This window comes from Hylaeus volcanicus, chromosome 1 (assembly GCF_026283585.1).
Source record: "Hylaeus volcanicus isolate JK05 chromosome 1, UHH_iyHylVolc1.0_haploid, whole genome shotgun sequence".
NCBI classification, from domain to species: domain Eukaryota; kingdom Metazoa; phylum Arthropoda; class Insecta; order Hymenoptera; family Colletidae; genus Hylaeus; species Hylaeus volcanicus.
In genome coordinates, this window is record NC_071976.1 from 13726897 (window position 1) to 13753020 (window position 26124).

The 26124-nt window shown below is 32.4% G+C and overlaps 2 protein-coding genes across 3 annotated transcripts in view; both read left to right on the plus strand.

Moving 5' to 3' along the window:
- The window catches only part of LOC128884629 (uncharacterized), a 77958-nt gene extending 66232 nt beyond the window's left edge, over positions 1 to 11726 (plus strand). For both annotated transcript variants that reach the window (XM_054138133.1, XM_054138132.1), the window contains one exon: positions 9943 to 11726. In XM_054138133.1, the coding sequence (XP_053994108.1) occupies positions 9943 to 10121 (179 nt within the window). In that variant the 3' untranslated portion in view covers positions 10122 to 11726. The remainder of the gene's footprint in view (positions 1 to 9942) is intronic.
- A 2968-nt stretch (positions 11727 to 14694) lies between these two features.
- Positions 14695 to 26124, plus strand: part of LOC128884622 (uncharacterized) — a 25313-nt gene continuing 13883 nt past the window's right edge. Inside the window, exons 1-2 of the mRNA XM_054138113.1 lie at positions 14695 to 14714; positions 14774 to 15011. The gene's annotated coding sequence lies outside the window, so the exon portion shown is untranslated. The remainder of the gene's footprint in view (positions 14715 to 14773; positions 15012 to 26124) is intronic.

The following is a 26124-nucleotide window of genomic DNA, read 5'->3' on the forward strand; positions in this document are numbered from 1 at the left end:
TCCTCATTTTCCATATTCTATTTATAAAACCTTAAGTTTGTGTAAACAGGATAAATCAACTTATTTTTAACGTTTAGTGTATGAGACCCTCCTAATCTTTTCTTAGGTGAACTATGATTAGAAGAATTGGCCGTTCAAGGTCGCTTTCCTAACTGCCAATCACATCAGATACGATTGCTATACATATAGGGCGGGGCACTTAAGACAGGTCACCTGGGTGACTCGTTTATTTTTAGAGATAGAAAGGAGTGATTGACACAGAAATTGCTTGGTTTCGTGGTGAGTCTAGCATAGTAATGCTTGTTAATTCTAGATGGTAACTTCAAGGGTATTTCAAAAAAGTTAAATTGTTTTCCAGTGGAAAGATACATTTTTTTGTTTAATTTGCTTCTAATAGGAAATTGAATCTTAAGTCGAAAGTCATGCAAGGTCACCAAAGAACAATTATAAAGAAAAATATTTCGTTCCAAGAGACAAATGTTAGAGACGAAATGTTACGTCTTTACATTCTTGCCCCAATCATTTTTTATTCTATTTTTAAATATAAACGACAGGTTTAGGTGATCATATTATCTCATGTCATTGTTGCCTAGCACCACAAGCTCCGTGGCTCAAGGGATTTCCTCAACTTTATTTATTACTGTAGTACAGTGACGTTAACTTGTGTTACTTCACAGGGGAAACTCGAATAATTTCATATTATGGTCTATTCCTACATTGCTCACATGGAATCAAGTTTACCTGTACATAATTTTTTTTTTAGTAATATCTCAAAAATAGAAATAAAAATTTCTTAGTGTCACGAAATTATTCAAGTTACCCTTATGTGAGCTGCTCATGGAAATTTAACATGATATGCAAAGGGGAACAAAGTAAGAAAGCCGCATAAGGGGCTCCACAAGTGGACTGTCTTACGCTGTCAGCTTGTCTCTCTGTTTGAGAGATGAAGAGCTTGTATACATACAATATATCTGTGAGTTTGCGCGAAGATACGGTAAATCAGCGGTTTGCAAACTTATTAAAGGGCGTGCTCCAAAAAAAAAGAGTTTCTGCATTCGAAGTATACACATCAAAACATTTGTTTGATCCTTTGACTCGTTAAACATTCAAAATTATTTAGAGGCAATTTCTGGTGAAATTAAGTGCCTGCAAAACTGTCCTATTAATAAATAATTTATTCATACTTATAACTCTCTATATTGCAAATATATAAAGAATTCTTCATGTTATCCATATCTTTCTTCGTTCAAAGTTTGAAAAACACTGGGATAGATAGAAGAGTAGACAAACGTTGTGGGGGAATAACTCGTCAATGGCCTTAATACATTTTTTATTTCCTTCACTTTCTACAAAATCTGCTGGATCTCCTAAATTTCTAATCATGATGAAGATCTATGTAGACGATTACTTAGGGGATATAAATCTAATTTGAAGACAAAAAATAGTCTGCTACAAACTAGTATTTAAATTTACTCAAACATTTCGACCTCACAGTTCGAGTTTTTTTTAAAAGATTGCGTTGATTTCATTTTACTAGAGACTTTTTGAAAAGATTACGTTGACTTCTTTTTACTTTCTTTTTACTATTATTCACTACTTCTTCTTTTAAATGACTTTTCTTTGTCTTTGCTTCATTAGACTGCGGATATTAAATGAAGATACAAAGATGTACAAGGATGTGAACAAATGCATAAATATATAAAATATAAAATATAAATACACGTTACAACATTTAGAAAAAACATCATATTTTCACTTAAGTTTCTGTTCCTCCATTTATGTATATAAAAATATGAATTCTAATAAACGTTCGAAGTCTATTTATCTAGAGACGCAGGTAGCGTCTCGACACCCAAGTACATGAAAAAATAGCCTCCCCGTATGTGCCTGGCGCTAGCGCTACCGCGTATCTTTTCCTCGAGAAAACGCGATTCCAACCTAACCCGAAACTTCTGACATTAATATGTCCTCACGCTTGCTGTATTTTCTAAATCTAAAGGCATTTTTCTTATGCAAATCGCACATAAGCTTTTGTAATATGGCTGTCACTCATGCCGCTCGTTCATTTCTAACCTGTAACTGTCAGTTTGGATTTGTGACATTTTGGTTTCTTGCAACAAGACTTTCTGACATGCATTGTGCGTACTTTTGAAAACTTAAAGGACTGAAACTGGAATTATAATACAATAAATTGTGCGTTACCAATAGTGGATCTCTTTGTACATTTTCCCACTTTATTATTAACATTTAAATTTGTTACAACAAGATTTTCTGCCACGCGTTGTGTATACTTATGAATTTTATTCCAATACAATACATTGTGCGGTACACATAGTGGATCTCTTTCTTTATTTCTCATTTCATGTTGAACATTTCAATTTCTAGCAACAAGATATTTTGCGATGCGTTGTGTGTACTTTGGAAACATAAAAGACTGAAACTGGTATTATAATATAACAAATTGTGCGTTAGAAATAGTGGCCCTCTTTTTCCATTTCATACTTCATTTTTAACATTTAAATTTGTTACAACAAGACTTTCTGCCATGCGTTATGTGTGCTTTTGAAAACTTAAGGGACTGAATCTGGTATTGTAATATAATAAATTGTGTAAATTATTTGTAAATAACACACACAAACCTTATTTTACTTGCAAATTAATGTAGAACTTAAAATAAAACTACATTTGTCTTTTATTACACTAAGCATAGAGTCTACAATATACATAATGTGTCTGAAGCCAGATATAGGAAAGACACCAGCTTCAGTCCTTTAAGTTTCCAAAAGCATACAGAATGCATGGCAGGATGTCTCACTGCAAGAAATTTAAATGTTAAAGATGAAGCGAGAAATGAAAAAAAGAAATCAACTGTTTGTAACGCATAATTTATTGTATTAGAATAAAGTTCAGAAGTACGCAGACCGCGTGGCAGAAAGTCTTGTTACAAGAAATTCGAATGTTAAAGATGAAGCGAGAAATGAAAAAAGAAATCCACTATTTGTAACGCACAATTTATCGTATTGCAATATCAGTTTCAGTCGTTAGAATTTTCAAAAGTACACACAATGCATGGCAGAAAGTTTTGTTGCAAGAAATTTAAATAATGAGAAAATGAACAGAGATCCACTATTTGTAACACATAATTTATTGTATTACAATAATATAGAAAAAGAGAGCTCAGACTTAGTCCTTTAATTTCTCAAAAGCACCCACGACACATGACAGAAAGTCTTGTTGCATTTAAATGTTACTGATAAAGTGATTACATTTTTTCTTTAATAAATTTCTTGCAATGAGATTTCCTGCAATACGTTCCGCGTACATTTGAAACCTTAAAGGATTCAAACTGGTCTCCCATTTTCTATTATTTGAAGTCATTCACTATAGAAATTATCTATGTAAAAAGAAGTGAGATCCCCATAAAAAACTTAAAAGAAGTAAAAAAATTACGCCAAGTACATGAAAAAGTGAAGGACTTAAAGAGTAAATATAAAAAAATAGAAGATCCCCTTAAAAAAATTCAAGAAAGTAGAAAAAGAAGTGAAATCGAAATGAGCAGCCAGTACATGAAGGTCCTTTCCAGTAAAGTGCAAGGTGACACTGTGTAACATAATATCAAATTCGGTGCTTTCCAACTATGCGCAGCTAAAATGCTGTGTTCAACAGTGCAAACATTCAGACCCTAATGACAACTCATGTAAACTGACTGCTACGTACTTTGACAGTGAAATGAAGAAGCTAAATAGTGTATCAACCACAAACTGAGACTGTTTAAAAATTTGCCTAGATGTCCGTGGTCTGGAAGTCAAATGCTTGGCGTGGCCTGGCAAAGCATTCTCAGATCATCAATACCCATTCTTTCTCTGTCGCAGACTTTCACACAATTTGTCAATTTAAAACGCTGACAATATGAGTACATTTCCATTATTTTACATTTTAAAATAATGCTTATTCATCAAAACCTTGACCTTGCCTGGCCGTTGTCAAAGTTTTAAATTGAAAGTCTGTGTCTAATTATGTGAAAGACTGCGACAGAGAAAGAATGGGTATTGATGATCTGAGAATGCTTTGCCAGGCCACGCCAAGCATTTGACTTCCAGACCATGGACATCTAGGCAAATGTCTAAACAGTCTCAGTTTGTGGTTGATACACTATTTAGCTTCTTCATTTCACTGTCAAAGTACGTAGCAGTCAGTTTACATGAGTTGTCATTAGGGTCTGAATGTTTGCACTGTTGAACACAGCATTTTAGCTGCGCATAGTTGGAAAGCACCGAATTTGATATTATGTTACACAGTGTCACCTTGCACTTTACTGGAAAGGACCTTCATGTACTGGCTGCTCATTTCGATTTCACTTCTTTTTCTACTTTCTTGAATTTTTTTAAGGGGATCTTCTATTTTTTTATATTTACTCTTTAAGTCCTTCACTTTTTCATGTACTTGGCGTAATTTTTTTACTTCTTTTAAGTTTTTTATGGGGATCTCACTTCTTTTTACATAGATAATTTCTATAGTGAATGACTTCAAATAATAGAAAATGGGAGACCAGTTTGAATCCTTTAAGGTTTCAAATGTACGCGGAACGTATTGCAGGAAATCTCATTGCAAGAAATTTATTAAAGAAAAAATGTAATCACTTTATCAGTAACATTTAAATGCAACAAGACTTTCTGTCATGTGTCGTGGGTGCTTTTGAGAAATTAAAGGACTAAGTCTGAGCTCTCTTTTTCTATATTATTGTAATACAATAAATTATGTGTTACAAATAGTGGATCTCTGTTCATTTTCTCATTATTTAAATTTCTTGCAACAAAACTTTCTGCCATGCATTGTGTGTACTTTTGAAAATTCTAACGACTGAAACTGATATTGCAATACGATAAATTGTGCGTTACAAATAGTGGATTTCTTTTTTCATTTCTCGCTTCATCTTTAACATTCGAATTTCTTGTAACAAGACTTTCTGCCACGCGGTCTGCGTACTTCTGAACTTTATTCTAATACAATAAATTATGCGTTACAAACAGTTGATTTCTTTTTTTCATTTCTCGCTTCATCTTTAACATTTAAATTTCTTGCAGTGAGACATCCTGCCATGCATTCTGTATGCTTTTGGAAACTTAAAGGACTGAAGCTGGTGTCTTTCCTATATCTGGCTTCAGACACATTATGTATATTGTAGACTCTATGCTTAGTGTAATAAAAGACAAATGTAGTTTTATTTTAAGTTCTACATTAATTTGCAAGTAAAATAAGGTTTGTGTGTGTTATTTACAAATAATTTACACAATTTATTATATTACAATACCAGATTCAGTCCCTTAAGTTTTCAAAAGCACACATAACGCATGGCAGAAAGTCTTGTTGTAACAAATTTAAATGTTCAACATGAAATGAGAAATAAAGAAAGAGATTAGAGCTGTCGGAAAGACCGAATATTCAAGCGGCTTTCAAGCCGAGTCAAACTGGGACCCGATTTCCAACCCGAGTCGAGTACTTGAAAAAACCGAGTAGCTTGAAAGATTCAAGCTACCCGAAGAAACCAAGTACCTTGAATTTTTCAAGCTACCCGAATAGAACCGAGCGGTCCGAAAAAACCAAGCGACCCGAAAGAACCGGGCAACTCGAATGATTTCAAGGTTTTCCGAGTACACATGTTAGTCCGCCGCCAGGCAACAATGGTATCATAAGAGGGACGTAGCAAACTAGACTCAAAGAAGGTCGACCATCATTTTCCGTATTTCTTATCGGATCTTAACGGATGTATTACCAATCGATTCCTTATGTTATCCCGATGAGAATGGTACCAGACAGGATACAATTCGGATTATTTAGAAGGAAATTATACGGAAAAAATGATTTGCACGCTTTTTGTCTATCTTCGTTAAAAATAGTCCGATTTACATAGTGTTTAGCAGCGTTTTCATCAGGAAAACGTAAGGAATCCATCGACGTTACTCCCGTAATAATACGATGCATATGAAGTGAAATCAAGTGATCACTGAAAGCCATAAACCAAGGGTTGAACCATCCAAAGCGCACGTGTGCCGATTTTAACTCACGACGGACCTCAAAGGGTCCGAGCATTAAAGTGTAAAATGTTTGTCATGGTATGTTCATTTTTTGTTGTGTTTTATAAAATTTAAAGAAATAAATTGCACTACTGAATTCCTGATGTTATACTGATGAAAATGGTACCAAACACGATATAATATCGATTAATTTTAATTATTCGTGTAATGTAAATTCTACAGACCACGATGTTACACAGTAGAAAAATCTTTTTCCAATTCTACGCTTGTCTTGTTAATAATTAAAATTAATCGATATTATATCGTGTTTGGATAATGGATCGTAACACGGATCCATTAATTACCCGTGTACCTGGGTATTTCGATACACGTGAAGTAGGAATCTCTACTGATAACATATCACGAGCAGTATGTATAGCTGTACTACTATAAGCGTCGCTAGTATTGAAAGGGTTCAACTAAGGAAAGGAATCTGACAACATAGATGTGGCAGTCGGCGTTCATTGATATTCTGTGGTATCTTTTAAGAATTACACAGGTCTGCGAAATTGTATCAAGACTTTTTATTCAAAAAAGTATAGAAGATTTTTATTTTAAATTTTACACACACTTTCTATTATTATCTTTTCTATACATATATAAGAATGAAGCCCTTGCTGATTACAATCAACGCCTAGGCTAAACCCTTAAACATAGAAAGCTTTCCTTTATGATGTGTACAAGGAATAAGAAAGCCCTAAGGGGGTAAAAAAGGGTTGCGATATTAGTATTCTACGCGGGTGAAACCGCGAGGCACAGCTACTTTTAGTATAATGTACCAATTTGTATAGAAAGATTTTCTGGCTCCTTTTAAGAAATGCACTAATCTGCGAAATTCCCTCAAAATTTAAGGATGAAATTGTTTCCAAAAAAGTTAACACACTTTTGTTACAATTTTAGTATGATATACCAATTTTGATGGATAGATTCTCCGAAGACTATAAATGTTAGTAGTATAAATGTTGTAGATTGAAATAATAAATTCTGTAGCAATACCACGCTCAAGACTATAACTTTACGAATCCAGTGATTTCCTTCTCAAAATTTGAAACAAAATTCTTGAAATCTGCATTTTTCAAGAAATGGACGAAAAGAAATCAGTTCGTAAAAGAGATTGACGATGTCGTGCGCCCTTAAAATGATTTCGTTGGGCAAGAGAGTCGACGTGAGATGATTCGGTCAATTTTATTATACGTATGCATATTACTTAATTTAATTACGAGGAAATTGTATTTCACACTATTACGTGTCATAAGTCGGAGATGGATATAGGCGTTCATCCGTGTTCGACTTATTATACGTAATACACATGCTTAATGACGTTAGTGTTCGTCAAAGGTCGGGAGGTAGCAGGATCAATTATCAGTGCACTCCCCACGGCAACTCGAAACCTCTATGAATTATACGATCATACATAGCATAGCTTTGAAGTTACATGGTTCGAGTAAGTCGACGTTTAATTAATAAATCTCGAGTTCTATTATCGCAAGACTAACAAAATTCTGGTAAAGCGAAGTTCTAGTTTGAATGAATGAAAAATCTCTTTTTGTCTGATAGTCACCGCTTTCTTATTTATTTAAATAATTCTAATACAAATGACATCCATATACAGTCGAATTAAAAATCATTTCCTTAATGAGTGATTTCGATATCTGTCGCTTATTTTTTTTTAAGCCTACGATTCAATGTCCCCAAAAATTAGTATACCTTTCACTTTTGTTCAATGTTAAGTATACGTATGTATACTTTAATCATGACTCTAAAATTAAATTTCACGTAATAATTTATTTCCTGAACTAAAGGTGACCCAATTCATCACTCGATAAAACAAAACTCTGTTTTACGACCATACTCTTTCTTTTCTAGGTCAAACAATAGATCCTTTTTTATATTCTTGTTACTTAAATTAAGATCTCTAAAATATTTATACCAAATTATTTTTATGTACATAAGATACTTAAAGATGTTTTAAAAAGTATTGTTTTTTCGCATCACTAAAAGTATACTAGCCGTAAAAAAAAACGGGACACTATTTTAAAACATCATAACTCCGAGAGTTTTCAACCGATCTTCGGGAAACTTCGTGAGGTTTAGTTTTGAAGTGTCCTCTGGGTGTGTGCAAAGTTGCATTGACGAGGGTTGATAAGAAAGGGTTAATTCACCCCCCTAAAGGGGTAATGCAGAAAAACGGCACTTCAGAAGGGTCCAGGGACGACGGAAGGTGGTGAAAAAATCAAAAAAACCTTTGGGGCGACTCTGTTTGATGCCCCCTACAAAATGCACCCCTTGAAATCGCTCTCGGACAAACCCACCCCTCACAACACCTCACCCCCCCTAAAATCCACAATTTTTGGACGACAGTCTCGATTTTGGGCTCAATGCATTCTCTGGACTCCCCTGATCCAGAAAATGCTATCGCTCATACCGTGCACCCCATAGGCACCCTTTGGGGGGGGGGGGGGGAACAGCTCGCAAATTTTCAACCCCCTTCGTAATGGAGCACTTCCACACATCGGAGGGCGATGAAATTCACCCTGTTTGTTCTCGATACGTTAAGGATGAATGCCGAAAAGGTCCCGTTTCGAAAACTGCCACCAGAGCTGAAGGGAGAGGGGCAGAGGTAGCGGTGGTTCACCCCCAAGTGTATGGGTTGGAACGTTGTTTTGTTGCGTGGATCACATGTCCAACAGTCCAGGGCATCGGTGCGACACAGTTTTCATATCTTTTTCCCGCGTGAATGGAAATAAAATTCGAAAATGTCGATATTTTTAAAAACTCGCTTCCAACTTCAGGCCCATCTGCAGAGTGAACGAGTAACCCTCCGTTCGCGGATTCGGACGCGCGAATGCTTTATTAACAGATCCCCAAAAAATCAGATTTTTTTAATCCCGCTTTCGTTGTCAAATCGGCGCAACTTTGAAAGAGTAGTAAATGGGCCGTCCAAAAATTGTGGATTTTAGGGGGGTGGGTTTGTCCGAGAGCGATTTCAAGGGGTGCATTTTGTAGGGGGCATCAAACAGAGTCGCCCCAAAGGTTTTTTTGATTTTTTCACCACCTTCCGTCGTCCCTGGACCCTTCTGAAGTGCCGTTTTTCTGCATTACCCCTTTAGGGGGGTGAATTAACCCTTTCTCATCAACCCTCGTCAATGCAACTTTGCACACACCCAGAGGACACTTCAAAACCAAACCCATGAAGTTTCCTGAAGATCGGTTGAAAACTCTCGGAGTTATGACGTTTTAAAATAGTTTCCCGTTTTTTTTTACGGTTAGTGTATTATATAAATTGTGTGAAGAAATTGAAGACATAAGTTTAAAGTGCCGCCATTTTTCATGTTTTCTTTTATTACCTTTTTCCTAATTCACACTATAACCACGTTCATAACGATTAAAACAAAATCACTTTTCATTGGTTCAGCATCATTAGGACGGATTCATATATTTGTTGAATCGTTTCGTTTGGAATGACCTGGAATATTGTTTGTAACTTCGAAACAGATTAATCAGGACGACTGTAAATTCAATAGAATCTTGTTTATATGTGTACGAATAAACGTCCCAAACTTCAAAAGAGTATACCAAGTACTTTGGCCTTTAAAAAAAAGTAGAGTATCCTCTTAATATTCTGGATCGGTTCCATTTAACATGACGTAAATTACTGTACGTAACTTCGAAAGAAATTGAGCAGCACAAGTGTAAATTTAACAAAGTCTTATACATACATGTACAAATAAACGTTCCAAATTTCAAAAGTTTACGTCAAGTGCAAAAAAAATCACAAAATTAGCCTAAAGAAAGAAATATTCCTTTAACACCACTTTTTGTGGAGCTAGTAACACGTCATATTGCGAACGTATTTCGATTGTTTCAGGTTGGCTGTACGATATCACGGGGACGTACGATTTGTCGTTTTACTTGGCCGGTTTGTTCATTGCGTTAAGCGGAGTGCTGCTGCTGGCGATGCCTTTAATTAATCTATACCGAAGATGCGTGAATGGATCGAAGAAAGAAGAGACCGATAATGATTTTTCAAACGTGAACAGCGTTTAAATTAGCCGAGGCTTGCCGATCCTTTCAAGGGAGGAAAAATGTCGCCGACACGCCCGATTGTGTATTATTCAACGGAATTTATGGAAATAATATTTCCACCCAAGGAATTGCAATTCACCGATGTATAATTAATTTTTCGAATTATCGCAACGGCACCCTTTTTCCTCGAGTCGCTCCGAAACAATTACGTGTTTTTACATTTAATTAAACGTTCCTGATTCCTTCTTAGAGTAGGAGAGTATGTACACGTGCGGGATAACAAAGGGATTCGACACGTGAAGTAACTGACCAACAAAAAAAACGCAATGTCTTTGTACATCCTTAATCTTATCGTTAAAGGGTATTTTTATTTCGAAATGTGAATCTTAAGATTTTCACAAAAATTGGTAAAAAGAAACAACTACTACCGTTTATAATGTAGACGCGAGTATCAGTTGTTAACAATGATATCAACCGCGATGAAAAATCTCATTGCAACCGACCCATGAAAAAAAACTTATGCTTGCGCGTAAATTCAGCAAAGTCACTACCATATCGTATTACGTTTAATCAATGGTCATACTATAACGTTAAACAAGACTTTTAACAAGAATCGGTTAATATTACCAAATTTTCAAACACAATACAGAGATTTGCGATTAGTTATTATTAGAATATAATGTACAAATTAAGACAACACGATGCTCGATGATAGCAATGGGTCGAACGATCTACGAATACATGGTGAACGACTTTCGTTTATATCTTCAATCATTAACAATTGAAAACAGTTTGAATCTCAGGATAATTGTGAACGATAAAAATGATAAGTCGATGAATGTTCAGCCAAAGTTTTTTCTTTCCACATAGAATAAATTATGTTGTTTTGTATCATTCTTCGATATACTTTTTCTTTTCTTCTTTTTAATTAAAAATGTTCCTTTCAGCGTGAATTTATTCACTCGGTTACGCGTAACATCTGACAGGTTATTTGAAAATAACGCCAAAGATATTACTATAATTATGTGTTATTGAGATATTTGTTGAAGTACAACTTCAATTATGGATTCGTAATTAAATACTTTCAGCCTTCTAATAATTTTACTATTAATTAAATCTAAACAACGAGAGTGCGCATTGTCGTCTTTGTATTAGTTAAAACGAGCGTTTTTGTATTAGTTTTGGGTCAAACAAAGACAAAAAGTGAGATTAATCGAATAACGAGCCAACCGTGCTCGATTAGCCGTTTCAATATAGTTTTCCCCCTATTCTCTTATAATTAATGCGCGTTCGTGCATGCAACGTTTTACAAAACATGTATGTAAATAGGCGTATGTGTATATATAATATAGCTTTTCTGTGATGATGAACCTGGATTTTACGAACTATTCTAGCTACAAATAGATTAACATCTCCGTTTACATAGCGCGTGCGTACGTGCGTGTACGTTTATTGTAACAAACACATCTTTAGTTTATTTGCACCCGCTATTATGTTCGTCGTAAGTGGCACGGAGCAATATAATATAATATACTAACATATAGTATCATTGTAATTGACATTCTTCCTCGATCGTCGCATTTTATCTATTAAAACAGTGATGTTCACAACATTATAAAAAGAGAACGAATTTTTTTTGCGTTACTTTAGTGGTTAAACAGACAGTAATAATTAAATAAATCGAATTTGAAATTTATAAAGAAATAGAACGAAATAATTGAAAATTTTCTCGAGAAATACTATTTTCTAATAATGTTCGCGCATTTAAAGATTTGCTTTCAAGATTTTCAGCTAGGATACGAATATAACTTCACGAGGCCTTTTTACAAGAAAAATTTTAAAATAGTTTCTTCTAGAAACGGGAAATTCCATTGTTCGTAAGGAATAACCTATACATATACGAATTGCCGTTTATCTCGTATTTCGATATATACAGTTATTGGCACTTTTTTGCCATTCTGTAATTTGTTCTTTCATCGTGGCGCGCTAAATTCTTCTACGGTGCGTCTTCCCGCGTTATGGTAACATGATTTTGTGAGATTCGCGACCTTATAGGTGTCTACGAAACGTACGCAATATTTTATTATGGAAATAAAAACAAAATAAAAAAATTGCATTTCAAAATATACGAAATGAAGCCGATCGACCGAGGTGGTAGATGGACTTTCGCCAGTAGCACAAGTAATTGTTAAGGTGAGCAAGCGTGTTAAACTTATGTTTAACATACACAGCCTTGTCTATTTCTTTACGTACATTAGTTAAAACACCTGAAAAGGCGTGTCTCTAAGTAACTAAAGTTTTTCAGATTTTAACTATTGCTTATAATTTAATAAATTACCAAGACTAAGTATTAAATTCCTCTCTTGAAGACTCCTCTCATTGGCTGTTATTCAGTCATTAGAATGTTCTCATTATCTCTTTATTAATAAGATATCCTATTACCCATTGTCGATAACCTCGAAACAATCGCTTGAACGTTTAAAAGTGGCTTAAAGTCTACGCGGAGACAAGAAACAAAGACAAAGATGAAAATTCAGTTCACGGTAAGATAAAAATACGTTAGGATTTTTTCACACTGTATAAAACAGGGAGATCTGGACAGAACCGTTCTTTTAGATTTTACATATTTACAACTAAGAAAGCATACTACAATTGTTGCTTGCAATGTGGTCCAAAAATGAGCGATCCTTGTTATCGTTCGTTATCTGGACTCTCGTGAGCAGTTTTCGCAACGATATATTATATATCATAATATAATAAAATTATGTAGTATATGTAATATATATATATATATATATATATGATATATAATATATATAATGATATAATCATAAGTATAGTAATTGATAATAATAAAATTATGTAAATTTGGTTTTTTTCGAAGTTTTATTTCCATTTAGTCATTCAAATATCTTGAAATGATTAGTATTAAGAAAAATAATTCGTTTATTTCTTATTCGCATATACATGAGTGCGACTGCAATAAGAACGTTAACGATAATAATAACTAAACTGGTTGTATGTAAACAAAATTAATTTAGTGCGCACGATTGTCCAGCTGAAAGAACGATTTTGATACAGTTACAGACAAGTTGTTCCATTGTAAATGGAACACGGAGACTTATGTTAAGACTCCTTTTTAGACTTTAGAACGTCCGTTTTTTGAATTGTATACATGTGTACATATGTACACGGCTACACGTACACAAGCACACATACATACATACACATTCACGTATAAACGTATACTATTCATACCTACAGAAGTATAAAAGTCTTATTTCAACAAAAATAAAGATTAAACTATAACTGTGGGTTATTTCTTTTTTTTCCAGATCCTACCGCAGTTCTGACGCAAATTTGTAACAATTTTGGGTAATATTGATAAGAATGAATGGATAAGTTATATTAAAAAGAGGTCGTTATTTAATCAGTATCGGATTGTTTGGTTTACATTAACAGAAAAAAATTTCCTGTTTATAATTTGTTTATCACTCAAGTTTACAGATTGCAGGTGCTTAAAAATCATTTTCATTTTATTCATCTTCTGGTTTGCAGGTGAAACGGTTAGTAGTGTTTATCAGCAGTAGATTAAGTAAGATTTTGATCTCCTTAAATTTTGTACCATTTCTTAATAAAATATTATTTGAAAAGTCATGGTTTGTATATACAGCTTAAGAAGCAACGTTATATAATTCGATTGTTTATGGGATTGTTATGGTATTCATGCAAATTTAGCATAAGTAAACAATTCAAATATATTAGATATAGACGTGAAACCATTATAAAGAATATCATATTCACTTTAGACGTTTACATTTTGAAATTACTCGCAATGTTTATTTAAACAGATTTACGATAGATTTTTAACACCTTACCGATCGATAGCTTATTACCGGCTTTGCCATGCCAAGTTTATCTGTTATTGATAGTATTGCATCGTATGCTCCCATTATTATATGAATTAAGAAAACGATACTGATAGATAAAATAAATATATATAATCGTATAATACTAATGTTATCAAAATGAAAATTCTTATGAAATTTAATTATATTTCAAAATGCTATCACTCGATGTAAAGTGTTAAGATAGATTTGCATTTACATATAAACAAACAACAGTTACATGTGTCTAATCGATCTCTGCATACCGAGTGCCTTTATTGTAACATGTACGAAAAACAACATTTTGACAACATTATAATGTTACTATAATGATACTATAGTATCTTACAATATTGATTTTATCTATTAAAATCGTTTGCGATTAATATTTACATAATTTTAATAATTCGTAGAATGACGGGCTGACCATACAATACTATCTCAGGAATAAATGACAAAATATTGGTTGAAGTGACAAAAATGCCGATAAGCTACTAGTTGGTAAAATATTGAGTCCTTTTAAATAAACATTGCGAACATTTTCAAAACGTAAACATTTAAAGAGATTACGACAGTCTTTTTAATGGTTGATAACATAGTGCCTCATACTAGCAAATTTCATAAGTTATTAGCAGTTGGAGGTTTAATTTAATAAACGGATCGAGCCACTGTGTGTAAACGATCGAAGAAATGACTTGCGCCCTCTTTTCAGTCGCAGGTGTACTCGGTGAGGCTTTCCATTGTAACGTGAGCGGCACGGCAGCGCCTAACGCTTCTCTATTTCAGTACACGGGGCGCGTTCAATCGAAGTGGTTGTGCACAAGCAATAAAGGAAAAGCTCGCATTTTGTGACAACATTGACCGTCGACGGTAGTGGATATCGATCGAGGGGAATCGTACACGTCTGAGAGCCGACCGAAGGAATCCCGTTCCAGTAAATCTTTTAGTGAATTTAACGATTCTTCAAAGCCTATCTTTGTAGGCGACGAAAACACCGCGGAAGGGCTGGGAACATCCCTCGTGGGTAAGTTGACAGCTCGGCAATTTTCGTACACGGGCCGAGTCTCTGTTCGTTTGTTTTCATTAATAATTAGCATCGCAGCTAAAAAGTGTGAACGAATGGAAAACTTTTTTGTCGGCTTTAGAGTTTCATTATAAATTCCATTATATGGAATAGTATATGATAGTATATGTATAATATTATTTCGTTATATTATAGTACATACTATTTCTAACATACGTTTTCTCATTTTTGTGGAAAGGTAATATAATTATAACACATTGAAAGGGAGAAGGGCGTGAAAATGCTCATTCTTTTCATCAGTTTAAACGAAACTAGCAATGAGTAAATTTCCGAATATTTCGCAACAATTTACTACTTTATTATACCACTAAAAGTATCGTAATTTTAATTTTGAATATTCCATACACGTTTGAAATAATTCGATAAAAAATTCTTGTGAAAGGGGAAAGGTTTGAACCATGTACGCATGTGTGTGGTAACATTTTCCATTATATTTACTACAATGGCGTATACATACAAACAAGTACGTCGATAGTATATAGTAAACCGAATGACTGCTTAAATCGACTACTATATAATAACTATAGTTATTAGAATTTTTGAAAGCAAAGATTTCAGAGCTACTGAAGCTATAATAATACCATTTTTAACAGTTATCCATCAATGTTTCAGAAATGCCTTACGCGAGAAAATTTCGAAAATATTTGTCAGAAATATTTATTAAGACAAATCATTTTTAAATTACGACAAAACTCAGATAATTGTTTCGTATTTTAGAACATTTTTTTTTTATAGTAATAGAAAACACAACGAATGTGAAGAAGCCCGCAGCATAGGGTTAAAATACTTTATTAGTATAAGTATTTTAAATTAACTGATTTATTTGAAGTTCTCTTAAAATATGCGCGTTTTTACTTACAACATTTTTAAATATTCTTTCATTTATTCATAAAATCTAGATGAATAGACTTGTCAATAAACTTTAATCTGAAAAGGGTGAAAATTCGAAATCTGAATATCTAATTATATAATAAAATTGATTTAATGATCACACTGGGTGGTTCTATAGAAATAGATCACCTTGACATTTCTGTTATTTTAGATAATAAGAACAAGAGTTATTTAGAAGTGTTGTAATATTTTAAGGGGAATATTATAATACGATGTAATTATTTTTTTATGGCTACTTTCTTATTTACATCATAAATAGAATGTCTATATTTTGAAGGAGAAAACGGTAGAGTAATACATTTTTATCATAATAGTATTCAAACATACCAATCCAAAGAGTAATAGTTGCGAGGTATCCTAATGTTATAGTGTACACAAAAAATACACAATTTTCAAGGTTGTTTTACAAGCTATATTTTTCGTTATATTTTCTATATATTTGTACAAAATTTGTATTTGTAATTATTTATAGTGACCACCACTTCCGTCTCAAACAAGCTATTTTCTGTTTTATTTCTTCGTAACGTTAATTATGTTCGACCTTCGCATAGGTTTTCTTTTACCAAGAGGGGTTATCTAAAAATATTTTTGTTAACACTGTAGCGTTTTTTATATAAGTATATCGAAGAGGTCGAAAATATTTTTGAGCTAGATGTGTCTTAATATTGTTTTTATAATATTTATTATTCTATTGAATTTCATTATTTAATCGTAAAGTTATTACGAAATAATTTCACTTCTCAAAGCACAGAATAATCGATCGAAAAGTTCGATGGTATTATCTACAGCTCCGTGACGGTATGCATGATGTCTATCTGGATTGTATTGTAGAAGTCAGTGACGTAGCCAGCAATCCTGGAGCCATCTGATAAAATTGATAGTGGAATTCTTTCAAAAGACAATTAATTCTATCGCCCTCAGGGGCTATAGCTATGTTTCGTTGTAGCTACAGTACGGGTTTAGCAATCCCGAGGTAACCGAGCTATGAAAAGTAATGTAAAGTAAGAATTAAACGAATGTAAAGACTTAACAAATGCAAAATTGATAGATACATTATGTGTTACACGACTTCGCATTCTTAGAAATAAAACTTAATCCTTTCCTCTAAATCTCGTTTAATATTTAGAAAGTGTGAAGTGGTAGTTTTAATTGTTAGAAAAACATAACTAAATAACTAAATCCCCTGACTTATACAAAATTTATGGTAAATACAAGTTATTACACTTCATTCGCTTTTTTTTTGAAGAATATGAATATACGTTTCAAAGCGTAAAATACGTATGACGATAAATATTCATCTAGACTAAGAGGGTACTATTTTTATTTAATGATAAAGCGAGAATTTATTTGCAAACGTTTAATAGGATTGTTAAATTAAATTGTAGTATACAATATTTTTGGTAACTCGTTATGAGACTTCCACTTATAATTAAGAAAAAATAATCAGGGAGTAAACTATATTATGTTTGGTTCTGTTTTTACAAAGATATTGTTTCAAATCGTCAATACGTTTTCGTCTAGTATTTGAGAGTGGATATTTGATTTTAGTTTACTTTCCCTGTCAGATGACAACAGACACAAAGTTTTCAAAAGCAAGTTAAAAAATTCTGTTTAATTTATCTACAAATCTACTGTGACACCCTCTACCAATTCAACAAATTAAGTGTCAAGTAAAAATTAGTAAGGAGTCTCTCATAATAATATATATTAATCACACGTAGAACAAGATATTTATTTTTGGTTTACATCAATTTTTCATTAATTTTACATCATTTTACAGCGGCTTTCATTGAATAGAGTTTAATTCAACTAAATCCCTTGTTTTTATCCCTTCGAGGTAAATCAACTCTGGCTTTTTATCTGGCTTATTTAAGTTCACCTAACCTCGTCGTACAGTAACTATGCCAAGTCACGCACATGCAGATTTTTGAAGAATACATAAATAAATCCTTTTTTATCCTTCTACTTTTCACTTCAATATTACTTTGATTCTACACTCGTAATATTATTTGTAAAAACTGAAAAGGACCAATAATTGACATAGTCCATAGAAAATGATTAAATGATTAAAAATCATATTCTTTACAAGCCTATCGATAAAAGAGTTAACAAATCACAAATTAAATAATATAAGGCTTCTCCTTTAATAAAAAAAATCTTTCTTAGATTAGTCCAAACATTTTCCGACTATTAGTAATTATACGCATACAGTGTACACGTAATTTATGGATTTTTAGGCATTGTCATAACCGATTCGCGTTAAACCCTTAACATATAGCTAGTTTTAAGCTTGTTAGATGTGTAAGACGAAAAATACAGTGTGGGTTCAATTATCGCGCTCCACACATAATTTCATTCGTACATGTCAGATGAATATTTGATTCATTGTTATTGTAATCGATCTTATGTGTTATAAAACTCAAACTGATGGCAGTTTCCTTTACGTAAGAAGATCTAGGTCAAAGGAAACAGTTTAATGCCAAGAAATACGGTTCTCACGATAATAAATAAGTAAAATGGCACGAAACACAAAAGAACATTGTTTTTCTTTTTAATCAAATGCTTTGTGCCAGACAGATTGGTTCCTTATTGAGAACAAAAGTAAGGACCAACGGTCTACCGATAACCTGAAGAAATCGCACGATATCTGACTCACTTCCGTAAAATTCCTATCGCACGCATTTAGTACAAACACACAGATTAATTTTCAAAGAAGTTTGAAACAACTTTTTATTTACTGCTTATGAAATAAGTAATAAAGTGTATGTGATTTTGTTTGCTATATTCCATTGGTATCCTGATGAAAGAAAAGAATATTTTTCTTCTAATAAGAGCAATAAGGCAGAACAATTTTTTCATTAATTATGAATTTTAATAATTTTCTATTTTTTGTTCTTTTCAATTATTTATTGGTCCTCTTCGGGATACAATAAGTTTCTACTGCTGAAGATTTCCTGTCTTAATTAGTACGAATGCTTCTTGTGTGCAAAGAATGAGAAACTGCACTTTGTTTAACGTCGTGTTTAAACGAATGGCTGAACGAAGTTTTTATTTTTAGAAAACCGTGTAAAAAAAGGCGCCGCGTAATACGGGAGTTAGGTGCGTTTCATTGTAGTATACTCTCATCAGACGCGACAAAACGTGATATAGAACTCGTGTAAATAATTAATCGCATCGATAAGTCTTCATTGTTTCAAGATTTCATTCCCGAGACGCTCAACGTTGATTCGTTTCGCAATGGTATAATTAATCTCATGATTTTCCATTTTATGTTGCCTAACTAACGTTTACGTCAGCTGTATTAAGCCACCTATCCCATTGAGAATATTAATTTTCATAGTGTTTCGTGCCTTACAGTAGTTTCGTTTTACAACGTGCAATAAAAGTTTGTAGACATAGATCAAATTCTTGTCTAAATCAACATTTCGAGCAACGAACATAAGGTAAACAATAGTTTATCCATGACTAATAAGAATTAAAGTTTGGTTTGTGGAATTACGTGATTCATAATGAACAAGTAATTACGTATTAAATGAGTCATGACTAATTAAAAATAATTTTTTTTTGCGCTACTTGATCATTGGGGTTTATTAAGAAGACCATATTTATGTATACATAATATATAATTATGATATACATTATATAATAATAATAATAATAATAATAATAATAATAATAATAATAATAATAATAATAATAATAATAATAATAAGATATATTTATACATGTAAATAGACTTATTTATGTTTGATATTAAAAATTTTCTTCCCACATAAAACATTCTAATTGAAAGATTCTTACGATTAACAATATTATTAAAGATATTATTGTTCAATGTCTAGCCTATATTCAACGATATAAATTGAGTTGTTATACTACATACTGGAAGAATAATAATTATTTTCCCCGTAGCGAAGAAAAATGACATACTAAATATCAACGCGTATGATAACGAATTACATGTGTTATGCAATTATACAATACATATTACGTAATTTTTCTCCTCTTTTAGTTACAAATTATTATTATTCTTCTCTCTGTTCTATCCTTCCACTATATTTTACACTCATACTTTTGTTTTTTCTTTCATTTGAACAATCACCCTGTATAACTGAATAGAGTTCCATACAAAAGATCAAAACGTTGTGAATAATATTAATATAATACTGTAGTAATTAAAATATTAATAATGTATTTATGTTTACCTATAACTACGTTCAATCTTATGGATCTAGATTTGCCTATTGTGATATTTATGTTCATATCAAATTATTGCATTTGATCATTTACCGATCAAACGATTCGTGGGCATACACACGCAATGCGTGTTGCCGATTGAGCGAATCAATCATAATTCGTGTACATAGATACACGGCGAATCGTGAATTTTTGCAGACATTGTACACTGTTGATTAATTGTCGAGTGGATCGCGATAAAGCAGAATCCTGCTTGTTGATTTTCCGCCAACGGACCAGAGACGTAGGAATCGACCAGGCGGTTGCCATGACGACTCCCCTCGAACGCCCACCTTAGGCGCTCCTGAATCGTCCTGTGCGTACACATACCACCCACCCATGCACGCCCCTCGTGGCGCCACCGAAAAATACACTTGTGGCCTAATCTCCTTATCGCGATAGACTACATTCCGTACTTCCGCTGCGCGTCTTACGTCATCAATTTTACGACTTCCATAGAAATTTGGAAAAAGAAACAAAAGTTAGCCTAGATGAATGATTTATAACGCAGTGTGAATGTAATTTATGGATGTTTATGGAGAGGTAGTTTAAAAGTGGATGATTTTTCATGGTAATTCGTGTAATTTATTGTTATTTGAATGGAGACATGAAATGCTTAAATTGTAAAGAGGAATCATTCTTTTATTATATAATCTTTTTGTATCTCTTTTTCTTTGAATGTTCACATTGTCTATCTTTAGAATAATATAGAGTTTATTTGAGATTTAAGAGTAATAGTATACTACTATACTGTACTATATAATATTCTAATATTCTATAATGTTTATCCACAGAAGTTAATGCACAAGATAATTTAAAACAGGTTGATTTTTGTTGGCAAATCATGCAATTTATTACTATTCAAAAAGAGTCATAAAATGAAAGTTGTTTACTCTTAACGTGGTCATTGGTTGCTGTATTCTTATTTTACTTTTCTTGTGGTTAACATATGTATTAATTTGAAGATAATCTCACTAAAACTTAACAATATTTATTTCATTACATTTATATTGAAATTCTTGAACTGGAATGAGGAATCAATAATCTCACTGAAACTTAAAAATATTTATTTCAATACATTTATATTATTTATTTGTATAATTAAATGCTTTAATTGTAAAGAGTAATCATCCCTCTATACCAGGGCTTCTTAAATCTTTTTCATTCACGACACCATTTATGATTGTGACTTTTTTCGCAACCCAAAAAACATAAATTAAAGATATGAAAATAGTTTGTGATGATTTATAGATTAGGTAACAATATATACATATACATACGAAAAAATATAGTTTTAGGAATATAGTTATATTTAGAAAAAATATAGTTTTCGTCAAAACTGCATTTTTTGCAATAACATAAATAAAAGAGAATATTGAATATTTTACATTAAAATCTCGCGATCCCAAGATTTCGCAAAGCGACCCCATTTGGGGTGTCTATTCATAGTTTAAGAAGCTTAGTAGTTCGAGAGTAATACAGACTTCACTGCAAGTTTAAGAGTAATATATAAACGATTTAAGTTTTCGCTCAAGACTCTATATACATATGTATCTGTATACATATATTTTCTATTTCAGACTTCACTGCAAGTTTAAGAGTAATATATAAACGATTTAAGTTTTCGCTCAAGACTCTATATACATATGTATCTGTATACATATATTTTCTAATGTTTACTTTACTACGCATAGTCTCGCACTGGCTCGTCGCAATAAAGCTCAGGCTGCGTGACCGAAGCTTATCCTTTTCCTCATAGCAGCACCTTGGAACGGTCTAATCGCTCGCAATAAAATTTCTTCGTTATTGTTTGATCGCGAGGTAGCAATTCACAAATGGATCATTCTTTCCATATCTCGTTAAGTAGACAGTAAAGCTTCCTGGGGGTGTGGTTCTTGTTTCCATGGAGGTATCAATAATAATTCGGTTCAGGAATTAAAAATCAATATATTATTATATTATAATATCACTATATTACTATATTACTATATCACTATATCATTCACAAAAGTTGATTTCTGTTAAAACATTAAAATCAACGACTCGACCTGTGAGTTATGCTACATTTTACTCGATTAACCGATGACGTAGCGTGCGAGTCAGAACAAAATTGGAATAATAGTATCGTCTACTGGGAATAGTCTTATATAGTACCGTATCGATCTTGCATGCGTCAACGTAATGAGAACTCCAAAAATACATATTCGTGAATTAATCGTATTCGAGTTTTAGATTAAAATTCACGAAATTCATCTTTCTTGATTTGATTTGATTTATTGTTCTATTTTATCTTTTATTATTGTATTTTATTGTTTCACTTTACTTTTGAGTATTCATTTTATAATTGTTTACAATGAAACTAATGCTTGGTCTTTTTATTACACCGTTAACGTGCAAAGCGAAATCGCTAACGATCTTGAACTGTAAGTACAGTGGCGCTTAAGAACTCATCGCGTGACGTTTAATTAATAACGCCAGTGTTATTTCCCTTCTTGATAACCTTAAAGCAACGACCACACCTTGTAGGTGAAGGTTCGTAGGAAGTCGAAAGAACAATCGATCATCCGATAATTTCGTTGAAAAACATGCGCCACTCAGGGGAGATGCATCAGAAACACTCAAGAATAATTTCAAAGAAACATCGAATTTTAAGTGAAATACCTTTATTTGCAATTTAACTTTAAACTGCAGTCGAGTATACTTGAGGTAACACTCTTCTAGATATAGAAGTTAAAAGGACACCAGGTATATTAACTTTTCGACCTCTGTGGATAATTCTGTAAGGTATTTTTACATCCTTATTTAATATTCAAAGAGGTCAATGTTATACCATGAATTGCAATTTTGTATTATTTAACTTTGAACTACCCTTAAATATACTTGAGATAATATCATTCTAGTCGAGTTAAAAAAGCACCAGGTACATTAACTTTTAGACCTACGTGGATGGACAATTCTGTAAGATTTTTTATTTCTTTATTTAATATTCAAAAAGATCAACATTTCATCGGTGTATAGATACATTTTTACATATATGGTTGCTCTAAGACACTATCGTTATTTATATACTTTTATATTTGAGCCTAATTCTTATTTTATAACATTTTCTTTCATCTGATGAATAATTGCATGTGTTTCTCCTTTTAAACGAATCATTACTGAACATAATCTGCGTAACAGTGTTTGATTACAGTACTATAAAAGCTAAGTTTTATACTTTTATGGAATTTAAAGTTTTCATATACCAACAATACACATTTACATATGATTTATTTTATGTCTTATCTTCAGATAGTTTTCACATGACGAATTTTGGTATTTTAAAATTTATGTTTCAAAAAGTGTCCTTATCAAGTTCCAAAAACGTTAAACAGTGTAATGAATATCTCGATAGATGTTAATTTTATTAACAAATAAATCGAGGAATAAATCATCACACAGGTTTTCCCTATTCACTGATTAATCCACCAGTGAAAAGATTAATCTCTTATATATTACATTTCTCTACTTTTAAGTTTAAATAGGGTTCTGACGTGTATGCGTAACCGATTCGTTATCTTTCGAAATATTTGCCACTGTACGCTGTGTTCTCAAACGAAACGACCACTTTAAGTGGAATTACTCGAAAGATTACACGTACATACAAGACAGATCTGTGTCATCAGATACTACACGGTTTCTGTTCCCACATACATATGTACCTACTATCTATCATTCTTCTTCGTAGTGCGTACAACGCGATCACTTTGTCAATTGCAAAACGATGAACGTATACTTGGGTCGTATTTGAATTAAACATTTTGGAAACGCTAAGAGCCAGTGGATTTTCGATATCTACTCCGGTAGGATTTTCAGTTTTAGAATTTAATCCCGATACTCATTACTGGATCATTTGTTGATGCATCAATATTACAATATGATAAGATTTTTTATCTTTGTTAGAGATAATCAAAATTTGTATCTACTTCAAAATTTCGAACAATGAATGTAAGATAAATAATTTGATATGCATTACTTGTTAAATAAATATTTAAATTTGAATTATAGAGAGACGTTATGTTCTATGTTGAACGAATTAAGAATTTGTCTATAATTAAATATTCATAAAACTGTATCGAATAAAAAATCATATATAAAACGTAATATACCAGATTTTTTTATTTTAAATGAAAGTAAATGTAATTACGATTTAACATTAAAGATGATGTTTAAGTGTCCTTCACTATTACACTGACGAAACTCTCACTGAAAAATTCTTTGTAAACAAAATGAAAAATTAAAAGTATATTGCAAGAAAAAGACAAGATGTGGAGTATAAAGCAACTAGAAATGGAAAGGTTAAAATTACATTAATGATTTATAATGATTCCCCTTTTGCTTATAATCTAGAAAATAAAAATCATAAACGCCGCGAATAAATCTTCACAATATTTTTATTTTTATTATTACACTGTCATTTCAACACAATTTGGCCATCTCTGAATCTAGTTTTCCGGAAATGTTAAATTTCTTAAATCGCTCATCAGTATTTTCATTGCAATTTAAAGACTGCTTTGCTAATGGAAACACCTTGCTGAGAAGAAGGATAGGAAAGGTAAATGTAGCTTATACTCAGCCGGATTTCATCGATCGTAGCTTCATCGATACCGATAAGGCCATAAATCACTTGGTTTGGCGCTTCTTTCACATTTACGAAGGAGGGTAATTCGCTAACCCAGTGACATAGTTCTCTCAAAATAATTCGCCATCTGAGAATCCAAATACTTGGAACATAAACATATCTTAACGATCAGTATTAAAGAAACACTGTATTAATGTCATCACACAAAATAATCGATTGGACGTGACAACTTGTTTTGCTTTGTCGGCGTTTTAATTAACGTTTGATCTTGATTACGTTATTTTATACAGTCAAACTGTGTTGTAAAGAGTACAGATATAACGAAGTTATATTCTGTGTAAACTAAGGGAAATAATAATTTTAATTTTCGTGTATTCGCGTATAATTGATCATTTTTGTGACAAGGTTACTAAAAGTAAGAAGTAAATTGGTTGAAATTTTTAAACGAAATCACAATTTTAAGATTCTCAAATAAGAAGATTAATGACATCGTGTGTATTCTTAATATACAATATTCTCAATTAGAGTGGAATAAATTATGTATGTCGTTAAACGTGTTACCATTTACAGAATCATTATAATATAAATAATCTTTAGTTATATAATCACAATATATTTTGTGTCTAAAGTAACATTTGTGCTTTCACTGTATCTTTTTATCGAGTACATTATTTTATCAATGGTTAAAATATAGGAGATACGTATATTTAACTCAACACTGATACAATAAGTAATGATTAGGATGAAGAAATTTTGGTGCTCGTTATAAATGAATTCGACCTTATGTATTATACATGGTCATAGCCCAGATAGCACAGGGACGTCTTATGTACGTCCATAAGACGTCGGTACTGGACGTTCGGGACGTCCTATGGATGTCCAAACATTCTATGTACGTCCCTGGGACGTCCGATGTGGACATTCCCAGAACGTTCTCTGTAAAATTGAGATTTAAAGAAAAATTAAATTTTAATTTTATATATTTTCTTTTATTTGTTGGTAGATTTTAGTTAACTATATTTATTTCTTGTAACTTGGATTCCATGAAAACGACGAACAAAATCTTTCAATTTTTATTTACCTCCGGCGGGATTCGAACTGATGATTTTCGAACTACAACCGCAACCTGCTTCCTCACTTACCCATAAACGACTTTCCTAAACCGACTTATATTTTAGGCTTATATAGCGACTCGTATTAATATTCGGATACTTTTTAAAATACAATTCCTTCTTTTGAAATTGGACTAAATGACTTGAACTTTTTTTTGAAAAGTTAGAAGAATTAATTTACTAGGTAATTCTG